The sequence below is a fragment of the Barbus barbus genome, assembly GCF_936440315.1.
Source record: "Barbus barbus genome assembly, chromosome: 33".
NCBI classification, from domain to species: Eukaryota; Metazoa; Chordata; class Actinopteri; order Cypriniformes; family Cyprinidae; genus Barbus; species Barbus barbus.
Window position 1 is genome coordinate 16,535,394 of NC_136761.1, and position 26,455 is coordinate 16,561,848.

General features: G+C 41.5%; 1 protein-coding gene across 2 annotated transcripts; it reads left to right on the top strand.

Annotated features, from left to right (window-relative positions):
- Window positions 1-319: 319 nt before the first annotated feature.
- Window positions 320-12,580, top strand: LOC306853030 (protocadherin-10-like). 2 transcript variants are annotated; one of them, XM_079390191.1, is made up of 5 exons: window positions 320-3,310; window positions 4,062-4,120; window positions 4,315-4,421; window positions 9,435-9,592; window positions 11,320-12,580. In XM_079390191.1, the coding sequence occupies exons 1-5, from the start codon at window positions 764-766 to the stop codon at window positions 11,371-11,373; spliced, it is 2,925 nt and encodes a 974-aa protein (XP_079246317.1). In that variant the 5' UTR covers window positions 320-763; the 3' UTR covers window positions 11,374-12,580. The 2 variants fall into 2 exon arrangements, with proteins under 2 accessions (XP_079246317.1, XP_079246316.1); XM_079390190.1 differs by having other exon boundaries at window positions 333-3,310; window positions 9,435-9,788; window positions 11,320-12,387.
- The last annotated feature ends 13,875 nt before the right edge of the window (window positions 12,581-26,455 follow it).

The following is a 26,455-nucleotide window of genomic DNA, read 5'->3' on the forward strand; positions in this document are numbered from 1 at the left end:
CCTATACACATATCCAGTATATAAAATACACAGTTTAGAAGTATGCGTTTAAATGCTATGCATAATCCCATGTTGATATACAAATATTTTTATTATTCCACAACTTGATCGTTGTTCTCTCTGACTCATTCTCATACGAACTCATCAGCCATTCAATCATTATGACCAGAAATCCCGCAGCTCTGACCAGGGGCGTGTCTATCCTCTACAGGAGGCTTGATTGACGTAGCACAAAGCCAATAAAGTTTGAGCTCTGCTGGTGCCGGGTGCTCCCATTGGTTGGCGAGGGGAGGGTGCTGCGGGAAAACCGAACATCTAAGTGTTGATGCTTCAGTACTGTGCCAGCGGACCCCGCAGGAGCGCACCAGATATACCGGGACCTTTCAGATATCAGAGACTGTAGCTCTAATATAAAATGCATTTGTTGAATTAACTCTGTGGATTATGATATTGTTTTTTGTCACACGCCAACTGATATCTCTTAGTGTCAGTGACAGTCTAATGTTGTAAGGTTCACTTGTGCCAGAAATCCGCTGCGACTCTAAAGCTTGTTCGTGGAGGGAATCGCCTTGGGAAATCGGTCCTGTGTAAACCAGCACGCTGACAGCATGGTTTTTGGCTGACAGCCCCGTTTAAGGAAAAATATTGCCCTGCGACCAAAGCCTTACGCACGCCTGCGCGCCTTGCCTTGGAGAAGAGGGTGATGGTTTTGCTGCATGCTCCGCGGAGTTAAAATATTCCAAGTGTCCTTTCCGGAGTGGAGATGTTTGTGTTTTTGCTCCTGCTGTGTCTCGCGGATGGGGTAGTTTCGCAGATACGTTATTCTGTGCCCGAGGAAGCGGAGCATGGCACATTTGTGGGGAATATCGCAGAGGATTTGGGACTGGACCTTACTAAACTTTCATCCCGCCGCTTTCAGGTAGTGCCCAGCTCGCGGACGCCGTACCTGGAAGTAAACTTGGAGAACGGTGTGCTTTTCGTGAACGAGAAAATAGACCGGGAGCGCATCTGTAAGCAGAGCGCCAGCTGTTTGCTTCACCTGGAGGTGTTCCTGGAGAACCCACTCGAGCTCTTTCGCGTGGAGATCGAGGTGGTGGACATCAACGACAACCCGCCGAGCTTTCCTGAGACAGACATCACCGTGGAAATATCCGAGAGCGCGACCCCGGGTACGCGCTTCCCGTTGGAGAGCGCCTTTGATCCGGATGTAGGTAGTAACGCATTGCGCACTTACGACATTACCAACAACAACTATTTCTACTTAGATGTGCAAACACAGACCGACGGCAACAAATTCGCAGAGCTGGTTTTGGAAAAGCCACTTGATCGGGAACAGCAAGCGATGCACCGTTACGTTCTCACGGCCGTGGACGGCGGCCAGCCTCCTCGGACAGGTACAGCTCTGCTTGTGGTCAGAGTGCTCGACTCCAACGACAACGTCCCCGTGTTTGATCAGCCGGTGTACTCGGTCAACCTGGCCGAGAATACGCCCGTGGGCACGCTCGTCATCCAGCTGAACGCGACCGACTCAGACGAGGGCCAGAACGGAGAGGTCATTTACTCGTTCAGCAACCACATCTCAAGCAGGATCAAGGAACTCTTCGATATCGACGCCCGAACGGGCCGTATAGAGGTCAGAGGTGAGGTGGACTTTGAGGAGAGCAGCCTGTATCAGATTTACGTGCAAGCGAAAGACATGGGACCTAATGCCGTGCCCGCGCACTGCAAAGTTTTGGTCAAAGTCACGGACGTAAACGACAACGCACCGGAGATCATCTTCAGCACCGTCACGGAGTCAGTGAGCGAGAACGCTGCCACTGGCACCGTCATCGCGCTGCTCAGCGTCACCGATAAAGACTCCGACGACAACGGCCAGACGCATGTGGAGATTCTCGGAGATGTTCCTTTTAAACTCAAAACCTCTTTCAGAAATTATTACACTATTGTGACTGACGGTCCTCTCAACCGAGAGACCGTAGAGGCATACACAGTCACCGTTGTTGCGAGAGATAAAGGGATTCCATCTCTGGCTACCAGCAAATCAATCAAAGTTCACGTGTCTGACGAGAACGACAACGCGCCAACATTTACGCAGCCCATTTATGATGTGTATGTGACTGAAAACAACGTCCCCGGTGCTTACATCTACGCTGTCAGTGCAGTCGATCCTGATGTCGGACAGAATGCTTATATAACTTACTCCATAGTGGAGTGTGAAATCCAGGGTATGTCTGTGGTCACCTATGTGTCCATCAATTCAGAGAATGGGTATCTGTACGCCCTCAGATCGTTTGATTATGAGCAACTAAAAGACTTCAGCTTCATGGTTCAAGCCAGAGACTCAGGTAGCCCCGAGCTGTGGTCCAACGCCACTGTGAACGTCATTATAGTGGATCAAAACGATAACGCGCCGTCTGTGATTGCGCCTCTTGGAAAAAATGGCACTGCGCGGGAGCCTTTGCCGCGCTCTGCCGAGCCAGGCTACCTAGTTACTCGCATTGTCGCCATGGATGCAGATGATGGTGAGAACGCGCGCCTGTCCTACAGTATACAGAGAGGCAACGAGAATGGGATGTTCCGAATGGACTGGCGCACCGGAGAATTACGCACGGCCCGCCGGGTGTCAGTCAAACGAGACCCGCAACAGCTGTATGAATTGCTGATTGAGGTAAGGGATCATGGGCAGCCTCCTATGTCGTGCAGCGCGGTGGTGCAGGTAACTCTCGTGGACAGTCTCGTGGAGGGCCACAGTGGAGAGCGCGGCACGGTCAAGGCCAAAGACGCGTCTCTGGACTTGACGCTCATCCTCATCATTGCTCTCGGTTCCGTTTCTTTCATCTTCCTCCTGGCTATGATTGTGCTGGCCGTGCGCTGTCAGAAGGACAAAAAGCTGAACATCTACAGCACCTGCCTGGCGAGCGACTGCTGCTGCCTAGTGGGCTGCGGTTCGTGCGGGTCAGGCGGCTGCTGCGGACGTCAGGCCCGGGCCGCCCGGAAAAAAAAGAAGCTGAGTAAGTCAGACATCATGCTGGTCCAGAGCACCAACACAGCCAACGTGAGCGTGGCGAGCGCCGCGCAGGTGCCCGTGGAGGAGTCAGGGAGCTTCGGCTCGCTCCATCAAAGTCAGAACTACTGCTACCAGGTCTGTCTGACTCCGGAATCGGCCAAAACGGACCTCATGTTCCTGAAGGCCTGCAGCCCGTCGCGCAGCAACGATAACGAGCACAACCCGTGCGGAGCCATAGTGACCGGCTATACGGATCAACAGCAGCCGGACATCATATCTAACGGCAGCCTGCTCACCAGCGAGGTACGAGCACTTACAATAATTTGTTTACAATAATTTTAAAGATTCCGTTTTATTTTATTTTATTTTATTTTTATTTTTATTAGTGACACTCAGAAAGCAAATCTAGCTCTTTTATTAAGCTAAACTGTATCTCTACCGTATAGACTTCAAAAATTCGTCATTATGTGGAATAGTTGTGATTTTGAAATAGTTTGCTATTTTACATTTTAATTATCTTTTTATATTCGAATTAAATATGCATTCAGTGAGAATAAAACAAAATAATCTTCCTCTCAAGAATAGTGAGCTCTGAAAACAAACGGATTGATAACTGGTTGCTCACAGACCGACATAAGCAACAATAATCTGTTCTACTTCTTCTTCTTCTTCTTCTTCTTCTTCTTCTTCTTATTATTATTATCTTCTATATGGCCTATACTGTGGAATTACCCACATTAAAGAGTAAACATAGCGAGTCACTGAAGTGATACATTTGCATGTTTGCGAAAAGCTCCCTGGGTTATAGGTCATTAGATATGCCAGTCACGGTGTTGCAGAGCCTCACAAGAACAAAGATCCGTCTATATTTGAATTCTGCTGAATAGCAGCAGAGCCTAATGATTTTGCCTGCCCATAAAGTTCCTGCAATGCCCCCAGTGAGCAAAACCTGAATTCTGACCTGTTATTTATGTATTTATTTTTTAATTCATATTATTAAATTACTATTATACATTGTTGTTGGGCCTGTTACAAATCGATACCTCTCTTGCAGACAAAACACCAGAGAGCAGAGCTCAGTTATTTGGTAGACCGACCAAGGCGTGTTAACAGGTAAGCACTTAACCTAACTGGCCTTAAACTTATTTCCCCCATAAAACTTTGAGAGCCCTTTATTTTTTTTTAAGTCTATGAACATCTGAACCAACCTGAGCATATGAGACTATTTCAAGGCTGAGCAGTAAATTTGTGGTTATATAAGTGTCATGTGGCATAGCGGTTGATTCAAACCCTCTCTCCTCCCTCAGCTCTGCGTTCCAGGAGGCAGATATTGTGAGCTCAAAAGACAGCGGCCATGGAGACAGTGAGCAGGGAGACAGTGACCATGATGCCATGCATCGCGGACATTCCTCTGGTAAGTTTATACAAGTCAATTTCTATTTTTCTCTTGTATTGTTATTGATAAACAGAAGACCTGCTATTCAGTCTGAGCTTGTAGAGAGAGAGTGTATTTAAATAGTTTTGTAAACTGTCGATATAGGCATTCTGGAAGAAAGATGGCAGATTTTAAATATTTTGATAGGGTTTCATCCTCACACAATCAGAACAAAACCCCTGATCAAGGCATATCATGGCTTTTCGGATCTGTCAGAAATATTTTAGGCCAGTGAGCCTCTGGGTGTGGATGCATGAGCACGTTTTGGGAACTACAGCCTTAGTGGAGAATATAATCCAATTGTTTATGAATACTTCCTCATAATATGGATTTACTTCATTGGTACTATCTCCCTTTCACCCACGTCTCCAAAGACATGATGGAATTTAGATCAGTCCAGGCGGTCTGTCATCGACTCTGTGGGAATGGGACCAAATAGGTTGAGCGGCAAACAAACAAGTGATTCATTGACTGCTTGCGACCCCCTCCCCAAACTCCCCTTCCACCCTAATCCCTCAGCCTGCATTCCACTGACGGAGGACACTGCTTGTCCACACCTTCATAAGACCACATGTGGCGCTTTGGAAATGAGATTTGGCAGTATTCTGCGATGGAAACGGTGCTTTGTTGTTAAATGACACTTAGCTTGAAGTACATTGTGAAGTTGACTGTATAATGTAATTATGACATAGTTGGACACAAATGAATACAACCAAAAAGTTGCATCTTATTATCATTAATTTCTCTTTGCTTGAGCATATGTCCTCTGCTGTTATTCCAGAGCACCATATGCTGTGGCTGGAATGCTTCAGCTCTCATTTAGCCTATTTTTGCTCAGTTAAACATTAGATTAAAATCAAGATTTTTTTTTCATACAAGGTCAGCTAGCCCATCTGCCTTTGTTGTCACAGACCATCAAAGAACACTTGCCTTTAAGATACAGCTCTATCTAAAAAAAAAAAAAAGCTTTGTTTTTTTCCCCCCATTTGTGAGCATGTTGTCCCCACTAAAATTAATTGTTTTGCTGCGTGCTATCTTCTTTAATTAAGATAATTGAAAGTGTCGCTTGGTATGCAGGCTTGGAAAGCGTTCAGAGGTGTGCATTGTTCATTTTAATGAGAATTCACTAGAAGCTGCCTTCATCCTTTATTTTAATTTTTTCAGACATTTTGTTTCTTAACCAGCTGCTGTTTTATGGTCTTTTTGAAACAGGAAATTTTAGTCACCCAAACGCTTGCAGTGTCACAATGTAGACGCATCCCAATCTAGTCATCTCTGCTAGATTAAAAACAGGCCAAAATAAGCATCGCTTAATTTATCTCCAATGCTTAAAAATGCATCTGTAATATATAGAGGAGAACGTCAGAGCTTCTCTGATGAAATGACACACCTGAATCATTTCATTCTAGTTTCATTTCTTTTATCCCGAGGATCTGCCACGTTGCAACAGAATCCCTCATTTGGGTTGCAGGTCATGTTCAGAATTCAGAAACAGCTCACTGATCAGTAATTTATTTTCAGCCTGATGCATACCAATTAGCAAATGAAGGTTATTATCAGATCTAATGCTTTGCAGGGCTTCTGCTCAGAAAGCAGCAGAGCAGATATAGAGAGAAGGAGATATTTCAATGGATCATTTTATTTACAGTCAATTGCTATATCTTCTTTAATCTATAGTTCTTTTTATCTTTCTCTCGATTTGTCATGCACAATGTAGAGCATCATGAAAAAGTGATGTTGAGTTTCAAACAACTTCCAAACAACTTGAGCAAAACGACATATTTAGAATTTTCATTTTTGGTGAAATTGCTTGTGGTGTTCCTCTGGCCTTTTGTTGCATAGAGACCCTATTAAGTCATCATATGTCGATCCACCTCTGGGTGATGTGGTCATTGCCTTTTTCATCTGGTACTTACATGCATCTCAAATGTGGATTCTTTGAGCACTTATGGTCAGATTTTGAGACGAGGGTCTCTGTTTTTGACAACATAACATCACTCGCTATGTCAATATGTAACTTCCATGGTGTTATTGCAGTTTGATAAAGCATAATATCAAATAATCCTGATGAATAGAAATATAACAGTTTCATGTGACACTGAAGATTGGAGTAAGGATTGTTTAAAATTCTGCTTTTTCCATCAGAATTTTTTTTTTCATTTTAAAATACATTAAAGTAGAAAATGGTTGTAAAAATAGTTCAATATTACTGTTTTTACTGTATTTTATCAAATAAATTAAGCCTTGGTAAGCATAATAGATTTCATTCAAAAGCATTAAAAATCTAACTGACCGCAGACTTTTCAATGGCATGTAGTGTTTAAAATATTGTTTTAATTGTAATCTTATATATAATGTTTGAAATATAAATGTTTTGAGCTGAATTCTAGAATAATTAAGAGGAGTACCTGCTTTAACTGGCAAAGATGAAAAGCCTTGTAACCTTTTTTCTTACAATCAAATATGGTTAAAGTGGACCCATATCAAAACATTTTGCACCCCATTTAAATTTGTATTCAGTATCGGATTATCTGCAACTGAAATTAATACAAGGCATAAAAATAGCATGTATTTTTTAGACCGGAGAATTGCATTTTCATCAGGTTTGACTCTTGCAATATCGAACCACAAGTCAACAATATAATTACTTTTCACTGAAAAAAAGGACACTGGATGAGAGCAATTAATTTCAGAAAATGTCAGGAAATATCAAGATGTCTCCGTGCGATTACACAATGAGGAAGTGTCTTATCTCACACTTTCTAAATATCAAACTCTCTCTCTTGCTCGCTCTCTCACCTTCTTTGTATGTCAGAAACATACACCCAGAACCTTTGTTCACAGTCTCTTATAAAAACGAGACCTTTGAATATTGTCATAGATAGCTTTCAGATTTGTTTAATGTCTGAACTACTTGTCGGTGTTATACTTGGGTTTGTAATTAGGAGAGTCTTACCAAGCCCAGGCCTAAGTAGGCTGTTTGCATGTAGCTCAGAAGGATTCTAATCCTCTTTTAAAGCAGAAACCCAAAGTCTGTGTATGCTGACCTGTCTTCTGTCTGAAGGGCTAGTCTGAGGATTAGCAAATAACACCCCCCCCCCCCCCCCCCCCCCACACCACTGACTCCGCTCCATACCTTCAACATCTCTGCTTAGCGCTGCTTTGAAAATGGCACTTCATTAATCCTCCAGCTGTAATTACTGACTGTTTTAGACATGGGGTTTTTAGATACAGGAGCCGAAAGGGGATTTAAAAATGCTCACCTCTCTCTTCTTCTCAGATGCGTGTAGTCAAAACAGCATGGCTTACACCTGCTGGGGTGCCGGTGGGGGAAAAAGGAGTCGTGCAACTGTTACGCGCAAACTAACAGGATCTTTTCCCTCACGCTGGCTTTAGCTGTAACGCTCTTGTAGCGCTAGCTTCTCGGCTTTGTGATTTGTGAGGTTGTTAGTCATTGGATATTAGCAGCAGGCTGCTTGAATTACGTGCCGCTAATCAAAATACATTTTCAAAGGGGCTCGTGCTAAACATGATGTTGTAGGGCCGATATTGGTGCTGAAGCTTGGCTCCTAAGGCCTGGAAAATTGAAAAATTGTTAAATTAGATTAGATTCTTTATTGTCACTTTACTAACATACAACAAGACTCAATTTATGAAAAATACATAAATAAATAAATACTTTCATTCGTTCTCCCGCACTCACATTCTACACTTCAAATATCCTCTGCATTCTTACTATACACTAATGCCAATGTATACAGTAAAAATAATAGTTACAGTTAAAGTGCATATTACAAATGAAGGTCATTTTGCACACAAATAAATTAAAGTGTTCATAATGTTATTGCACATAAAGGGTTCTTGCAGGTCAAGGATGAATTGCTGTTGGAGGTTGTGTTTTCAGCTCAGAATTCAGTATAGTGTTAGCTTTAGAATAAAAACTGTTCATAAATCTTGTGGTGTGTGCTTTGAGTGAAGTGTGTTATGTAGTATCTTGCGTTTACCTTATTTTATAGGTTCTTTAATTGAGACAACAAGAAATTGACAAAATGTTTTTTTTTTTTTTTTTTAGCCTAAAACTGAGAAAGATATTGTAGGCGGAGCTAGGTTCTTGATGCCTGTTTCAAATAATGCCGGGGAAATTACATATTTATTTATAGTAATTTAAACTGTTTAGATATATACATATATATTTTGTTTCTTTTATATTTCTTTGAAGCTCATTGAAGCAATTTTATATATATATATATATATATATATATATATATATATATATTATTGTTTGCCGCCTTCTTTTTGTTCCTTTAATTGAGACAGCGAGAAAGAAACAAAAGAGTAAAGAGGGTTGTGACCTTTATAATATATCCCTTCATCTTGTAGCTGGGCAGAAGAGGCGGAAAGAGAACAGAGGATCGGGTTTATCTGCAAGCTTGGTGTCTGAGAGAGTTTACCTTAGATGTCAAATAGAATGAGAGAGGGGAAAGAAAGACCTCAAGAAGAGATTAAAGCATCGACTCCATCCACTCACAGTGTGTATGTTCTCCGCACATGCTTTGATCAGGGTAATTTGTCATTTAAAAGTCACTAAAAAGGAATCAATCTTTTCATGATTAGTACATCAAGTGCCAAAGACATTTCATGCATAGAGCTTCTAATGTTTTAAAAGTGAATGACATGTATTACATTTCATTTGGATTTACATATATATAATGCTTGATTAGGTCTAAAAAAGATGCTGGATAACTCATACCGATTGGTAGAATTAATGCACAATGTGGCGGTTCGGTCTTTTATCTACGAGAGCAGACATTGAAGGCGTGTTATATTTTACATGCACTGCATGCACATGGTTTGTTGTATTTATTTATGTTTGTTTGTCTTTTTTTAACTCACTTACATGCTTCCAGTGCAATTGCGAGCAGATTCTCGCTCTCATCCTCCCACATGGACAATTAAACACAAGCTAACCCATCTCTCTGTTCTCTTTCATAGGAGCAGACCTCTTCTCCAACTGCACAGAGGAGTGCAAAGCCCTCGGCCACTCAGATCGCTGCTGGATGCCAAGTTTCATGCCCACCGAGGCACGACAGGGTGCGGATTACCGCAGCAACCTGCACGTGCCGGGCATGGACTCTGTGCCCGACTCAGAGGTATTTGAGGGCGAGACGTTGGCGGGCGATCAGTCATTCTCAACCTTTGGCAAAGAGACACCACACCACCCCAACCAGATGCACCAACACCAACATCAAAACCATCAACACCACCTCAATGCTTCCACGCTAGAGAGGAAAGAGTTTGATGCACTTCTGTGTAACTCTCGCATGCCTTACAAAGCCGCCTGTCTGTGTGAGTATCTCAAAAGAGAGAGCTCTTTCCTCTCTCTTGATCTGACCCAAAGAACTTTCCAAATTTAAGGCCTCTAGCGTGAAGTGCTGTTGAAATCTCCTCTAAAAATTCTAAGCCCTCACACTTCTGCTTTCCTTCACCCATCAACATCTGTCCATCCTTCATCTGCTGGTTCCTGGTATTCACTCTTAAAAATAAATGCTGTGACAGAAGCAAAACGTATAGGAGAGAACATAAGAGTATCCGTTTAACTTCCTCAAGGATTTTTTATCCTCCAGTTCTTTAGAAAATCATCTACTGGTGCTATAAAGCAGGCATGCACATTTTAAATGGAGGAATCAATGTGCTGATCTTAAGAACTTCTAATGTAGCATCAATAACTATTTTCATCTTCAATGAACCAAATAGAAAGAAATCTACCAAGTGAACAAAATAGTTTTCTTTTATTGAAGCATTGAAGGACCTTTATTTTTAAGAGTGTGTGATTAGATTTTCTTCATACATTTACTCACATTCAAACAATGCTATCAGGGTTGTGAAAAAATCAGAATTTAAAAATTGACCTGCTTTAAATAGATGAGTGTGAATGGAATTGGCTGCACTCACAATTTTTGGTAATTGAAATTGGCATTATCAGTCTAGCTATAAATAAAAAAATCTTCAAGCCAACATTTAAAATTTGTCTAGACCAACTTCAGTTTTTTTTTTCTTTTTAAAAATTGCAATTGTATTAAATTGTTTGAAATTCGTTTAACTTTAATTCTACCTCCTTACATTCAAATTCAAAATCAGGAATTTAAAAAGCATTCTCAGTTGAATTCAGAATGTTCCACAACCCTGATAATTTCATTACTTCAAACATTGCACATGCTTTGAAACATGAAACTGCTCTATGAATTTGTTCAGTTGTTTATAAATGCAGGGAATTACAAAAGCCCTTGTGTCTAGTTCTGGTATTTTATAATGCGATGCAATGTTAGATCAAACATTAAAACATGCTCAGATATCTGACCATAGGCAAAAACCCACCAGAGATTGACAGAGATTGAAGCCTAAAATGAACTTGTAAAACACACAAAGATAAAAGAAAGGCTGAAACTCCCTGTTGTTTTGTACACAGGCAGTATACTTATTGAGGCAGTGTTTGACTAGTCATGCCAAACATCAGCTCAGATGCTTTAAACAGACGCTCTCAAAAGGCCAGAGTTTATAAGGTTTAGACTGCCTACTACTGTTTGTTGTGCTAGAGGGGATGAAGGTGGTAGTGGGATTGATTGAGATATTATCGACTGCTCTTGTTCTGTTGAAACTTTCAGACATCTGTCTCAGAAAGAGCGCTCCAAGGCTGTGTGGGTGGTGCGTTTAACTTTGAGGTAATAGTTTATGATTATAGGCCTTTAGTTCCACATCAAAGCTCAGTTTCTGTACGGACCAGCCAAGGGTCTTTTAATAGCTTAGCACAACACTTTATGTAGTTAGCCACCTAAAAAAATACACCTTTCATAAGCTTCCTTTCTTTCTCCCTTTTTAGCGCGGAAAAGGATATGCTAGCTCTTTCCGAGTGGACATACCAGAGACGGCGTGATTTTGCACAATCAGTAAAACTGATGGAAAAGCAAAGGGCATCAAGTTTTCAGACTCTATTTCCAGAGGCGTCAGATGATCGTGCGTTCCCGAAGGCTTCCGGAGCCTCTAGGACCTCAACAAACTTGATGAAAGAATCGGACTCACAGAGCTAGATGCAATGCCGAGTGGCTGGACATAACACACTTCTCAGCAGGACTGAGACAGAGGACAAAACTAAACCGTTAAAATACACGGAGGATAGGAAGACAAGGAGAGAAACAAGAGGACAGCTATTCCTCTTGGCTTCTGTGTGTGCCTGTTTACAGCACTACTGTACATCGCTAAAAAAACAAGACAAAAAAAAAAAACAATGAGAACTATGACGAGAACCACCAACGAAAACTACAAAAATGGAGATATATTCACTGAGCCCTTTAGTTGTTTATGTACACACACACTCACACACACCACTGAAAAGCCAATTGTACAGGAAATTCATTTGTGCATTACAAATGCAATATTGTTCTTTTAGACATGACTGTTTTTATAATCTGTGTGCGGCTGTGTGTGTGTGATAAGGTGTTTTCCCTAAATCTATTCCAACTCTTTGTCAAAAGAAAAAAAAAAATCAATGGATTCCACGGAGGGATTTTTTTTTTTTTTGTCAGGGTTAAGTGTTTAACGTTGTGAGCAGGACAGCTGTGGCCTAAATCTTACTCTCTCAGACAATACGTAGGTTATATCACGTGTGAGAAGTCTTAACTGTACTCTTTTAAACTTCAAAATAAATATAAATCTATATCTATAAATCTATCTATATATACTTTTTCTGAAAGTGCGGTCTTCATTTGCGCCGTTTTTTCCAGTGTAGTGTGTAAGGCTCCTCAAGGGAGCCGTTAGCATCGCTAATCCACTTTACAGGGGTTCTTAACATGACAGAAAGCCTTATCTCCAAACTTTTCATCCATTTTTTCACTTTTGGATATTGACATTCATGTCTATAAATAAAAAGGGTCATAACATACTAGATTTGAATACATGGCAGTTGTGTATTACTGTAGCCAAATAGATTAATTTGGAAATTGGAGGCCAAATATGAAAGGGGAACACAGTGCAAATCAAACACACACACACACACACTGATACTGATATTTACACATTTAAACATATGCCCACAAACACCTTAATACCAGGAGGTGACAAATAAACTGAAAAATGTATACTTCCGTCTTAGACTCCTGTGTTTTATTTTAAGACAGCTTTAGCTGCACTAATATGAATAGACAGTTTACCAATTAAGCCACATTCCTTACAAATCAGATACTACAAAAAGCATTATTTTCTAATGGAATATGTAATGGAAAACCAGGCACAGCTGTCTGGTTTTGTTTTGTAGCTAAGGACATCTGAAAGTTTATTTTTGCACACATGGATGCAACCACTCAAATGAGCATTTAGTGCAATTTATTTGTTCAAAACAAATGCTATTTAGGTTTTATTAACAATGACAGTTCAAATACATTTTTGCACAAAATGAAGGGAAACGTGGACAAATACATTTCCGTTCGCTTCTCATCTGCAAAGAGAACAAAATGTAATATATATATAAATATATTCCAGCGAAGTTCAATTTAAAGCCAGTCGCACAGAACTAAACTTAATGCAGCACGAAACAAAGGACAAAAGCAATGTGATCATATCTCATTTTCCTTAAAATTGACTCCATTATGTTTGACCTCCACTCACATTAATCTCTTTCACAAACCGCAGGCTTTAATATCTGAACGCGAAAGCTGACAGAGGGACCTAAATACAGAAATCACTGGGCTATAATAAGAATAATTAAAGAAATAAAATAAATGACTTACAATTCCCCAAACAAGTCGTACATTTCCCGGAGACGTGCTTTGGAGCAACTTTTAAAGTCACTCAAAGATAACTTAACTTTTTTCAGCATTACTGAATACAAATAGCTTCTTCTAACAGGATCGTATTTGTTTCGCATGTAAAATGTAAGAAGGTGGGCCTCAAATGATGATGTGAAGGTGGGTGTCGGGTAACGCTTTAAGCAGAGGCCACCACTGACAGATAGATTGAAGTTGAACAGAAAATCTGTCCTCATAAATATGCTAACAGCCCCAGCCCCTGTCAGACTCTTTTCTCTCACCTCCCTCACGCCTTTCCTCCCTTCATCTCTCCCCTCTTTTCCTTCCTCCTGCACAAACCTCATCTCCTCTGACAGGTCAGCGCTCCATTTGTTCTTTCTGACTGATGACATCTATGAGGGCAACTTTTGTTCTTCTGCAAAGAGAGAGAGAAAGAAAAATAAGAGCGTCTTCGGTGCTGGTTTGTCAAGGTGTTCCGTGTCTGTTCTCACTTCAAAATGCTTCTCTGTAGGGAATGTTTTGAAGATCTCTGCTTTGTGTGTGTGTGTGTGTGTGTGTGGCACTGCCAGATGTCTGAGGTGACAGTGAGACGTGGTGGAGGCTCATCGGACCCCTGGCAGTTCTCTGAGGGGCCTCGGGGGCCCCTGCCTAAGCGTCTGAAGCGACAAGGCGCCGAAAAAGCGATAAGCGTAGCAGGACAGGAATGTGAGAGCAGGGAGGCCACAAATCCCAGGTGTGCTGTCTGTTACGCGGTAGCGGGAAGAGAGTCGGACAGCAGATAAGATGACAAAAGAACGACGAAGCCGGGAGCGAGACAGGAGGGGGGGGTGGTGGGGTTGCGAGAAAGGGGAAGAAAAAGAGGGACAGAGAGCCCCCATGAGCTGAGCTCTGTGTACACAGCTTTTCTGACATTTAGACCTCTCAACTGCTATAGTCTCGCTATCAGACCTGTTAGTGACACGGCCCCGCTGAGACTTCAGGACAAAAAGGCTCCGAAAAAGCTTTGAAATGACAAATGTGCCATCGTACGGTGTGAATTTTAACGCCTTTTCTGTAACTACAGACAATGGTTTACAGTTTAGAATATCAGTGAAATTGTGACTCGATAAAACAGCAGGTTCTACCCTCTGAGTGATCTTTTTTATTACTCTCACTGAGCATCTGAGTGAAGAGCTGTTAGTCCACTTGACATTAAGCCTATTTAGTTCATGAATGAATGTTAATCTGTCTTTAGTGCCTTTGGCCTATTTCCTTACTGGACTGTCTGCACACTTTACCAACACACAAATCAAAGCGTGTGTAGATCTTAGGCTGGTCATTTGGGCCTAGGTGGAAGTATGTGATTGTGTATGTTGTTGTTAATGTAGGCCATGTGTCCAGGACATCGCAATGTCTTTGTGAAAGAAAGAAATAGAAAATGAAAATGGAAATTAAAATATAAGTTGCTTTTTCGATGCTGTGGCAAAATAATAATAATAATAATAATAATAATAATAAGCAATGGTTTATGTGAAAGAAAGAAAAGGAAAATGTAAAATAAAATATAAGTTGCTTTTTTGATGATGTGGCAAAAGCAATAGTAAAAAAAGAAAAAGCAAAGAAAAAGAAAATTAATATATATGAATCCATCTTTCTTTCTTTCTTTCTTTCTTTCTTTCTTTCTTTCTTTCTTTCTTTCTTTCTTTCTTTCTTTCTTTCTTTCATGTATGTTGACTTAGGATCACTATAATATATTAACAGTTGATAATAATAATAATAATTATCATCATCATCATCATTATGATAATATGTATTATAATTATTATGAAAATGTAATTTAATAAATAATTTATTATTGTTGATGTCAGAATAACACTTTCTTTCTTACTTGTGTTTATGAAGTGTTTATGATGCAGACACCTCTCTTTCCTTCTCTCTCACAATCATTCCAGGCAGCCTTTCATCTTGTAATCTTTATAATAGTGCAAATGTGCTGTCCACAGATTAAAGAAAACAATCGCGTCCTACCTATTCAGATGGTTATTGTATCTCACAGTGACAAACGTGAACTGTAAATCTTTATGAGCACTCAAAAAACATTCATAAAGCATTTAATATTCATGTTCAAACATGCAAACAAGAGTCTTATCTAGTTATTAGTGGCAGATAGATGGTTATTACAATTAAACTTCCGTGAACCGTTGTATTTGCTTGTCCTGAGTAGGTAACTGTGGAAATGAGGGAGTAGTGGCTATGACCTGTATATGTGTGTGTGTGTGAGTGGACTGTAGGTGCCACCTGGGTACTAATGAGTGAGTAATTAGGCTCTGGCACATGCACAGACAGCCACACCTCGCTTCTTAGGACCCCAGCCACCATATGCTGCACCAGTTGGGAGCTCAACTTGCCAAGAACTCTAGAAGAAAAGAGAAAAGTAAGTGAAAAGAAAACCTCAGCTCCTTCCTTCTTTACAGCAGCACTCTTTCTAAACATTCTGGCCTATGCCATAAAATTGCATGACCTTTTCAGCTAGAAGCATTTAAAAATCACAGATAAACAGAGTAAATACCGCAGGAGAATGATTAACGTAAACCCGGTAATTTACTAAGTGCCAGCTCTATTCATGCCAGTGTAGCCTGATCTCAAACACATTCAGAATGCTAACAAAAGAAGTGGTGTGTCATTAAAAAAAGGAAAGCTGGGCTGGGGTCGGTAGTCAAGGATTAAAGTGGTTAGATTTATTTTTACAGGTGGCGAAAACTGACCCCAGCAAAGCACAAACATGGTGGAAATGTTTGAGTTGAGGACTTTGGAGAAATCTTGGAGAGAAAATGTTCTTTCAACTGCTGTCAGGAGCGTGTAAAATCAGCAGATGCCAGCCAAATGTTGGTGGGTCTATTTGTTTGTCAGCTTTTGAAATGTTGTCCCTCCCCACTGTGAAATGCGGTAACAAAGTCCCATACAGAAGATACCATTCACATACCCACTGCTCTTGACAAGCGCAAGTCATTTCTGGGTCACATTCGGCCATTTGTGGGACAGAGAGAACACACACATACACAAATTTGCTTAACCATCTGCTCCTGGTGCCTGTCGTGGTGTAACATTACTTCAATCAAACTTTCCAGGAAGGACAGCAAGGGAGTCTACAGCCATTTGTTCATGCTGTGGTGATGTTACTAGTGGTGTTTAATCATAAAAAAATGCTTTTAACTATTTAATGTACTTACATAATTAAAACTACTGATCAATAGACCATAGTTTATGCATTTATTTATTAAATTATGGCTTGTAATTTCATGTACAGAAATTATCTATTTTAGGAGATAGGGCACTAAAGTCCTAGACACAGATTTGGGATATTGCTAAGAAATTTGAGCTCATGCTGACATTATTCTTAGTTATTCTAAATTGTCAACTAGTTTTCAGCATTACCAGCAGGCACAGTACATCAATATAATATCAGGTTGACGTTGGACAGACGTTGCATTTTGGTTGAGAATGAGGCTGCGTCAGAAAGCTCTAAAATGTTGCCTTCGGAGGCAGCATTCCAAGGCGGGAAGGCATCAAGCATGTCCAAATCCAAATTCTCCTTCACTTCCTGTTTCCGGCAATACCTTCTTCTAATCGAATTTTGAAGGCAGCATAGATGTATGCTTCACTGCCTTTAATATCCCACAATCCTGTGCGTTCTATTATGTGATGGTTGAGCCCAAAAAATAGCACAGTGTGTGTGTTTAAATGCAAATTTCTGACCAACTTTTTGCACTTTTGATGTTATTTCTAGTGAGAAATCAGTATTATAGTAATTAAATATTCAATTTGTTAACACCAATACTCATTCTATTTTGTTGTAGATCATTAAACTGTTATGCTGCCTCAGAAGCGTGTCCAAAATCAGTTCCGTAAGGTGCCTTCATGCCAAAACGCTGCCTGCAAAGTCTTCTTGTTCGTGGCTCATTTTTGATTCGGAACAATTCAGTAATTTCAGAAAGTAGAGACTTGCTCTGATCGCATCATTGAATCAGTGAATTGCTGATTCAAAAACAGCTGCAATTGGAGCACTACGATTTGCTATAAAAAAAAAAAACAAACAAAAAAACAGTTCAGCACAGTTTGATAACCGATTCAACGGGATAATCAAAAGGAATCAGCTCAAAAGAATAGCGGGTCTCAATCTCTTTAGCATGAAATAAAGAACGATTATTTTATAATAACATGTTATAACAAGTAAGTAAAGAAAAGAAAAGAAAAGAAAAGAAAAGAAGAAAAAAAAAAAAAATACAGCATAAATGGAGCAAACAGATGCAAGCATGTGAACCCCGTCGACTACAAGCTCCTGGGTCAGGCAGTATTGACATAATGATTTGAGGCCATTATTCTTATTATACTTACAGTATAGACACGGCTTCCCTTCTCAGATGAAAGTGCTATTATTTGTTCAGAGCTTCTGGGCTATTTTTTATTTTTTTTCTCAGGCAGCACTGATCTCTGTGTTAGCAGGTAAATCAATTTTATCGGCCATGGAATGTCCTAAGCTCTGCCGTCTGTGTCCCGGTCATTATAGCTATACTGATTTGTGTAACACGTTAAAAGTTGTTAAAGATAGTCTCTATTGACATCTCTGCACATCCCTTTCACAGCATAATCTCAAAGGGAGCATCCATTCATCTTCAGCCTGGTTCCTGTCCTCTGGCTAAAAGGGGTAGCCATATTTCTGCCAGCGTCCAGAAGGGTGAAACTGTGTCATGTTTTTTATTTGGCTGTATCTGATAAGGTGAGTCCAAGTATAGGGCTGTAGAAATCACCGAATTAGCACAACTTTTTTGTCATTCATAATGTCAGGGAACCTTGTGTTCTCTTTAATTATGTTTAATAATGATCTATGGCCTGTAGGACAGTGACTAATAATTTAATCACACAGAAACTAAAAATTATGTTTCTAAAAATGTTACAAATTACAGAGGAAAAGATAACAAAAAATATATACAAAGGGGCTATTTGAATAATCTTTACTGGTTATTTCACAGCATTCTGGCCAGAATTTCTGATATCTAAGTAAATTTGTTTTTAAATTTAGCTTAGGTGATGAATTGTAAGTCTTAACCATGCAGGTAAGTGACAATATTGCATAAAGACTATTTATTATTCTGATATAGGGGTTACTGGTGCTAGTTGTCAATATATGGGTGTATTTATGTATTCAGGGTGTATTTATGACAGTCAATTTTTGTACATGCACGTATCTTCAAGTCTTGACAAAAAAATAATAAAATAAAATAAATAAAAATAATTGCCCAAGACAAAGTTTGATAAAAACAGTAGCAGATTGTCACACTATATGGGTTAAGTTGTCATAATGGGGCCTGCCAGTAAAACAGCCAATTGCCATTACAAAACAAATAAAAAATAAATAAAAAAGTATAAAATATAAAACAAATCATGAAACATCAACAATGTAAAAGGTAATGTACAGACCTATTGTTTTTGCCAACAAATATTGTAATAAAAATATAATATAAAATATAATAAAACACATGTACAACTTTTAAAACAAGTATATGACCTTATGTATGAAAAACACTAAAAGCATATTTCAGCCTTTCAGACTATTTCAAGAGCTTCTTGAACTACAGTAGGTGCTTTAAACCCATATACAAAACCACTGCAAGAGAAAATAAGCTTTTGTAACTGGTCTCCTTTTAATTACTGAGATACAGCCATGTGACAATATTCTGCCTGATATGTTGATCTCAATATTTTCTGACTTTTGGTTGTGATAAATAATGAGTGATTCAGTGTATGATTCTATGATACAATACAAAAATATCTTTCTGTGTCTCCTGTGAAAGAAGCAGCTTCTTGAGTTCTTTTATTATTAATTGCAGCCTCAAAGCATAAGTGTAAAAGCAAGCCAAAGCTTTTTAGTACAGCAACAGAGACTATTCAGTAAAGCGACTGGAAGGCAAACCAACGCATCTGAGTGTAAACACTCTGATTGTTTTGAGTCTTTGGAGCTCTAATTTTAGCATTGACTTCTTCATCCGCAACGTTTGTATTGACTCTTCAAAGTCTAACTCTGGCATCAGATTTTAACAGACCACCATTCCACTTATCAAGCTGACAGAAGGCACATCCCTATAATGACGAATACATGAACCGACTCTTTTGTGGAGCAGGAAATGATGGAGCTTAACAGAACCAAATGGTGGAACAGGAGGAGAGAACAGTGTAGCCCCCGGGAGATAACAGTGGCTGCCACAGTGGCTGAGATACTGATCTAAATGAAAACAAACAGAGATAAGAGGGAGATCGGAATCACACTGGCAAGCTCTGGAGTCCCTGCGTGTGTTTGTGTTTGCGCACGAGCCCGTGTGTAAAGCCTCCACGCCTGCCCCATGGTAGCGACCACCCATCAGATAGATATCAGCTTGAACAATTAGAGCGACGCCTCCATTCGCGCTAGATGAGGATTCTCAGTGGCGTAGTTCGGGGTTTAATTTTGGGGCCCTTCATTTTTTATGAGGTATCAATGTGGAATCTTGAGCAGGAGATTTGCGCGTGTGCTTTTCATTTGCTCGAGGGACATCAATCCACATATCAGTGAGAACAGATGAAGAACTCAGTCTGTTGTGGCTGAAAGCGTGTCTCCCAGAAACAGAGGTAATACTTCTGCTCTGAAGTCAGATGAAACAGAGATTCTGGTTTGGGGCCCAAAACCCCATTGGACATCACTCCCACAGCATTCGCAGTTAATCTGGTTCCCACTAAAGCTCTCATATTTTGTGATCACACACCAAGAAGCAAGAACTGATCCAGTAAACTTATTTGATATCTTTATCAAAAACTCAGACGATATGCCACTAGGGAAATTAGGACAGTTTGGTATTTGCGTTTCGGTGCAGGTCAGATTGATAGCACAAAGAGCGGCCATTTCTGCATGCTGTCTTTGCCCTTGAGTGCTTGCTTTGGTCTGAATGACCACAAATGCAACTTGACAGACATCATAATCTATAGTGAGCGGGGTTTTGTCAAAGCAGGAACAAAAAGTTAATTTAAATTGATAAAGAGGCCTTGATTGGCTGAACTATTGAAATGCTTTCTGAAAAGGCTCTTCCTGAATCCATAATTAAATGTCCATTAGTTTAACATGAACGAGTAGTGGCTTTACTTTGTGGTATAAATTAAGGATAAAACATTGGCTGCACTGTTATATTCAGTAGACCCGACTGCAAACATATTTAGAAACATTATGTGATTGTTTTAGTCGCAACAACATTTGTAACACCTTCTTAACCACTCTTTCTATTAACAGTCTGCCAAGTCTTGAGTGTTAAATTGGAGTCTAAAATTCATTCCACATCTTTTATGGAGACATGTATGCACTCACATAAAAAGAGTCTGATGGTCTGATTAATCCACTTCAGGAGAAACCATTATCACAAGAACAATTGGTGTGTCTATCCTTGTGGAGTGGCCATCCATCAATGTCACGGCTACTTATTATTCGCCGTTGCCTCAGGAGGTCCACATTTAGCCACTATGGAAACTCTTACAGTCATAATTCAGGTTTGCCCTGTAATTCTGGCATGTATTCATTGTTTTCTTTTTTTCCAGGGACTTATTATAATAAACCAAAGTTTTCTACAAGTTGTTATTTGCAGGTCAAAGTAGAGTGTTTGGGTGGTGTACGTCAGAATGTGATTTTAAAACTCTCACAGATGGATGTCGATGCCTGTATTTTAAGTGAGTTTTTGGTGGTTTCACGGTGTTTCATAATTCTGCGGTCATCAGGCAGTGATTGCTGCCTACATGTGAAGTGACCGTCTGCACAAATGAGTCATCATTCACACCAAATACTGACAGTGCGGAGAACTCAGAGTTCTTCACAAATTCAAGGAAGACGTCAAAAAAGCTAAAAACTTTTAAACTCTTTTCTAACAGTAAACAAAATGGAGTTCTGAAGTGCTTATACGTCTAGCCCTATCAGTGTAAACACAAACACATACAAGTGCTTACCTCACTCCTGTGATGATTCATTTGTCATCCCTCCACCTTCATTTTTAATTTTAACCATTTTCAGTTAAGCTTGAGCTTAGTCTCATACTCCCTCATTAGATAAACATATAAACTAGTGAAACGCAATGCAGTGTATGCTCACACAGCAGCAGCTGTCAGTCAGGTTTAGAATGCTAAATAAGGATACATACATCCTTGGTTTTTAAATGACTTCAATAAACAAATGACTCTTTAGTGTGACTTTGTGCAAGTCACATCATTAGACCAGTAGATGGGACAAGTGATTCATGAGTGCTTAATTATATAATTTGCATCTGAATATGCTTACCTTGATACCATATAGTATGTGAAAAACAATAGAGTTTTCCGAATTCAGAGTAAACCGTATGTGAAAAGTACAAATTGATTTGTACAAAGATTACAAATTGCATTCTTACTACTCATATTTATATTATTATTCAATGATTTGTTCAATTAAAAAAAAAAAGGTTGAGTCTTTGAATCATTCACTCAACTGATTTGTTCAACCAGACCGATTAACTGTATTAAATAAAAGTAAAGTGACTGTCTAAGAGAGAGTCATTTAATAATTCACTCAATCAAATTGATTCATTCAGAAATGTAACACCACTGTTATGTTGCTCAGATTTGAGCAACAGTTGATTCTGCTTTGGCTGAAACTAGCTGTGTTGGCAAAGCAAAAATACACAAAACATCTGTGAATGAAATTGAAATTTAATCGAAATTCTTGTTTATTAAATTGTTACATAAAATCTGTACCACTCTCACAATCGTGCTGTTGGTCTGAAAATCAGCAACGCCATGATTTTCTTATGATTCTGAAAAACAAAACTATTGTAATATTGCTTAATTGTCACTGTCACTATGGTTACAGGTGTTATTCATGATGTTGTCCCATTCAGACAGCATTGAGTTGCTCATGTAAGCTGTTGCCTAAACAGGGCAATTTGGGTGAAACCTGTTTATAAATACATCTGTCAAGCATATGACATATTTCTGCAGCTGATGTTTGAGAAATCGCAAAATGGAAAAAGCGAGTATGGTATAATTCTGTATAAAATGTATATACTCGCTATGGTTTTCACCAGCTTGACATGGTGAACTCATTCAGCAACAGCATTTTTAATCTTTTCAATGGCATTCACAGACTTTGAGTGGCTGTGACTACACGATGAGGTGTTATAATAAAGTAGCACTCATTTTTGTTAGTGATGATGGGCATGCATTGTTGTTTGAAATATGGGCTCTCTGAAAACCCACAAGCCTTGACATTCCTACCGCATAGTATTGTCACACACATTGTTTTCGAGTCTGTGTTTTTATTCTTCTACTAAGGTCAACACAACAGGCTTCATGCTCATAATCAGCATTCATCTCCTTCTTGAATATGAGCTTGTTCAAAAATTAAGTTGTGGTTATGAAAGGAAAGCGGCTTTTGCGGCTGCAATTTCACATGAACTCATTATGTTCAAGGTGAATCAACAAAGCTTTGCATTCTAGTGCTGCTCCCTGTTAATCTTTAATAAGCTGAATGCTGTATCAGTCCTGACAAGTTGATGGTGGACATCCAACAAAAGGGCCTCTGCCAGTGTGAATTATCTTATTTTATCAGTGTACATGTGTATCTGTGTTTTTGATTACAGTCTTGTGCACACCTAGAATGAATATTCGCATGAAAAGACTTTGCATTAGAGAAACTTTAGATAATGATTATATATATGTATAGATATAGATATACAGTATATAGATATATATATATATATATTTTTTTTTTTTTTCTGCTGATATTGACGGTCTCAAAGTACAAGACACATAAAAAGCTATAATAGTACAGGCAAGTCAAAGATATATATAATAGCAAGTTATTATAAAATATATAAAATAGGGATGTGTGTATATTTTATTTAGCATATTTTTATATATGACTCACCTAGCACACTTTTATGACACCAGCTGTACTGTTATTTCTAGCACCACACCTCAGACGTGAGAAACCTGTTGTTTATGGAGCGATGCTTCATTTGAAGGACTATCCATAGATCACAGATTATAACAATCTATCAAACACTAACTGCACCACCGTCGCAAAGAATAAAGATGTTGACATTAGTTCTCAGCGGATGAAGCGGAGGCTAAACAGAGGCTATTTTCAGAGTCATTTATCAGATGAATAAACATTCACACTTTTGATATATAACCTTGTGCCACCCTGTAATGGAAAACTGATCATCAGAAAGTTTGTGAGTGAGTACTATTTCTACTTCAAGTAATTATTTTTCTTTTTCTGTTTTCTCTGCCCCTCCTACCGCTCTCCCTCCCATCTCTTCTTTCAGAGCTTTCCTGCCAGAGCTGTGCAGGGGTTGAAGTGGATGATGAAGAGGCTGAGCAGGGGGTCTGGCAGCACTGCATCCCACACAGACGCCTCTCTTGTGGGCATGCCGAGAGAGACATGGCCCCCCGGATGGAAGGTTGCTGGCAGTCTAGAGCCGGAACTGCAGAGGGAAAAGGCTCATTCATTAATCTACCTTACTACATTCTATGTACCTGTCTGTTCCCTTCCAGGAACTTCGAGCTGCGTCGAAAACGCATATGGGAACGCCTTCAGCGTGACCAGGCTCTGAATATGATGTGTAATCAGTCAAACAAGGGCGAGGCGTCACGGGCGGGGTGACGTCACGACCAGGAAGCATATAAGCACGTGCGGCGGAGCCGGCTTCAGCTTTTTGTCATTCAGCGAAGCGCTCTGTGTGTGTCAGTCTTATTTACTGTTGTTTGTCCTAGTTTTAAGTGGAAAGCATTCAGTATCATGCCAAAGCCAAGGGCAAGCTCAGGGGTGAAGCTTTCAGACCATGTTTTGAGTCGTGTGTGCATCCTTGCATACGATTTGCGCGTGGTCTGCCTGGGTGCGGAGCACGCAAAATCGGTCTCCGCACCCGGAGGGCTCTCTTCGAGAAGGGAGCCTTCGCGAGCTCCCCACGCGGTGCCGGTCCCGCTGCTGCCGAGGCAGAGCGGCGGCTGCACTCGTGGGGCTCGCAGGCTGATCTGGCTGGCGAGTGTGAGACGGGCATGTCCCTATCTCCTCCCGTATCAGCCAGATCTGGCGCCCCGTCTCTCGGTGTGGAAGCTGTCTCTTCCCCGAGACGAGGGCTCAATGCTTCGTCTCTCTTCCTCTGAGGAGGTTGATGTGACAAGCGTTCACGAGGTTTCGCCGCCTCTGTCACCCCAATATGATATAACTATGAAAGCTTTGTAAGCTGCAGTGTTTGCACAAGCATAAAATGAATAAAGCCGGTCCCGCTTCTGCCTTTAAATCAGAAAAAAAAGGCAGAGCGGCGGCTGCGCTCGCGGGGCTTGCGGAGAAAAAAAAAAAAAAAAAGAGAAAAAGGCTGATCTGGCTGGCGAGAGTCAGACGGGCATGTCCCTATCTCCTCCCGCGCCTGATCTGGCGCCCCGTCTCTCGGTTCGGAAGCGGTCTCTTCCCCCGAGACGAGGGCTTGACGCTGCGTCCTCCGAGGAGGTTGATGTGACGAGCGTTGACGAGGTTTCGCCGCCTCTCTCGCCCCAGAGAGCTACTTCTATACAGGAGCCTTCCGTTTTTCCCGATCTCCTCACCGAGGTGTCGAGATCGCGGGTGAAATTTTTTCGTCCCGGCCAGTCATTCCCGCGGGAACTGAATGAGCGCGGGTATGCGGCGATGATGCCGCGGGTTGAACAGACGCTTGCGAGCTATCTGTCTCCCTCCACGGCATCGCCTTTGAAGGCTCCTGCTCTGCTTACAACATCTTTGGTGGGCAGAGGGTATGCACGCTCTCTAAACTCAGGTGGCTGCTGGGCAGGCGCAGCCTCCTCCGCATACCAGCTCTTCGCGCACAAGGTCCTGACGGGCGAGCCCCAGGACCGCGGAGGGCGACCCCTACTGGGGTGGAGTGGCTTGCACCGAGGCACTCGGTGACCACTTCACCTCGGTGCCCTCCAGGGACTTGTCTGCTGACCCTGCCGCTGTTCCAGGGCACAGCCGGTCCCAGCGAGTATATTTCTCAGGTTTGTCCGCCCGGCAGCGCGGAGCCGAGAAACTCGCCTCAGCCGCCAGATTACGCGTCTCATTCCGGTGCGCCGCATCGAGACAGCGGTCTGGCCGCTTCTCTGAACCCAGAGGTCAGTCTCGAGAGACTGATTCCCTTAAGATCATTGGGCAGCGAGCTGCCGAATGTGTCTCTTTGGGTCCTGCCTTGCAGGGTCTGGTTCGTTCAGAGGTCCTGACGGGTGAGCCCCAGGACTACGGAGGACGACCCCTACTGGGGTGGAGCAGCTTACACCGTGGCACACGGTGACCGTCTCCCCTCGGTGCCCTCCAGGGACTTGTCTGCTGACCCTGCCGCTGTTCCAGGGCACAGCCAGTCCCAGCGAGTATATTTCTCAGGTTTGTCCGCCCGGCAGCGCGGAGCCGAGAAACTCGCCCCAGTAGCCAGGCCACGTGCCTCCTTCCGGTGCGCCGCTTCGAGACAGCGGTCTGGCTGCACCAGAGGTCAGTCTCGAAAGACTGATTCCCTTAGTAGAGCATTTGACAGCCTGGCAGCGGCTGCCGAATGTGTCTCCTTGGGTCCTGCAGACCGTAGCGAGAGGCTATCGTATTCAGTTCGGCGGGCCACCCCCGCCGTTCTGCGGGGTTGTTATGACTGCGGTCCGCCCCGGGCAGGCTCTGGTTTTGGAACAGGAAGTTGGTACTCTGCTGAGGAAGGAAGCCATCGAGTTGGTTCCTCCTCACGAGACCCAGTCCGGTTTCTACAGCCGGTACTTCATTGTTCCGAAGAAGGATGGAGGGCTGAGGCCCATACTGGATCTGCGTCTACTGAACCGCTCAGTCAGAAAGCTGAAGTTCAGGATGCTTACTATCAAGCAGGTCGTGACTCAAATCAGGTCCGAGGACTGGTTTGTCACGATAGATCTCAAAGACGCATATTTCCATGTTTCCATCCTTCCTTCTCACAGGAAGTTCCTGAGGTTCGCCTTTGGGGGCAAAGCGTACCAATATCGGGTTCTTCCCTTCGGCCTAGCACTTTCACCCCGCACTTTCACCAAGTGTGTGGATGCGGCACTGGCCCCGTTGCGGCTTCAGGGCATCCGCATACTCAATTATATTGACGATTGGTTGATCCTCGCTCAATCAGAGCGGTTGGCGGTTCGGCATCGAGATGT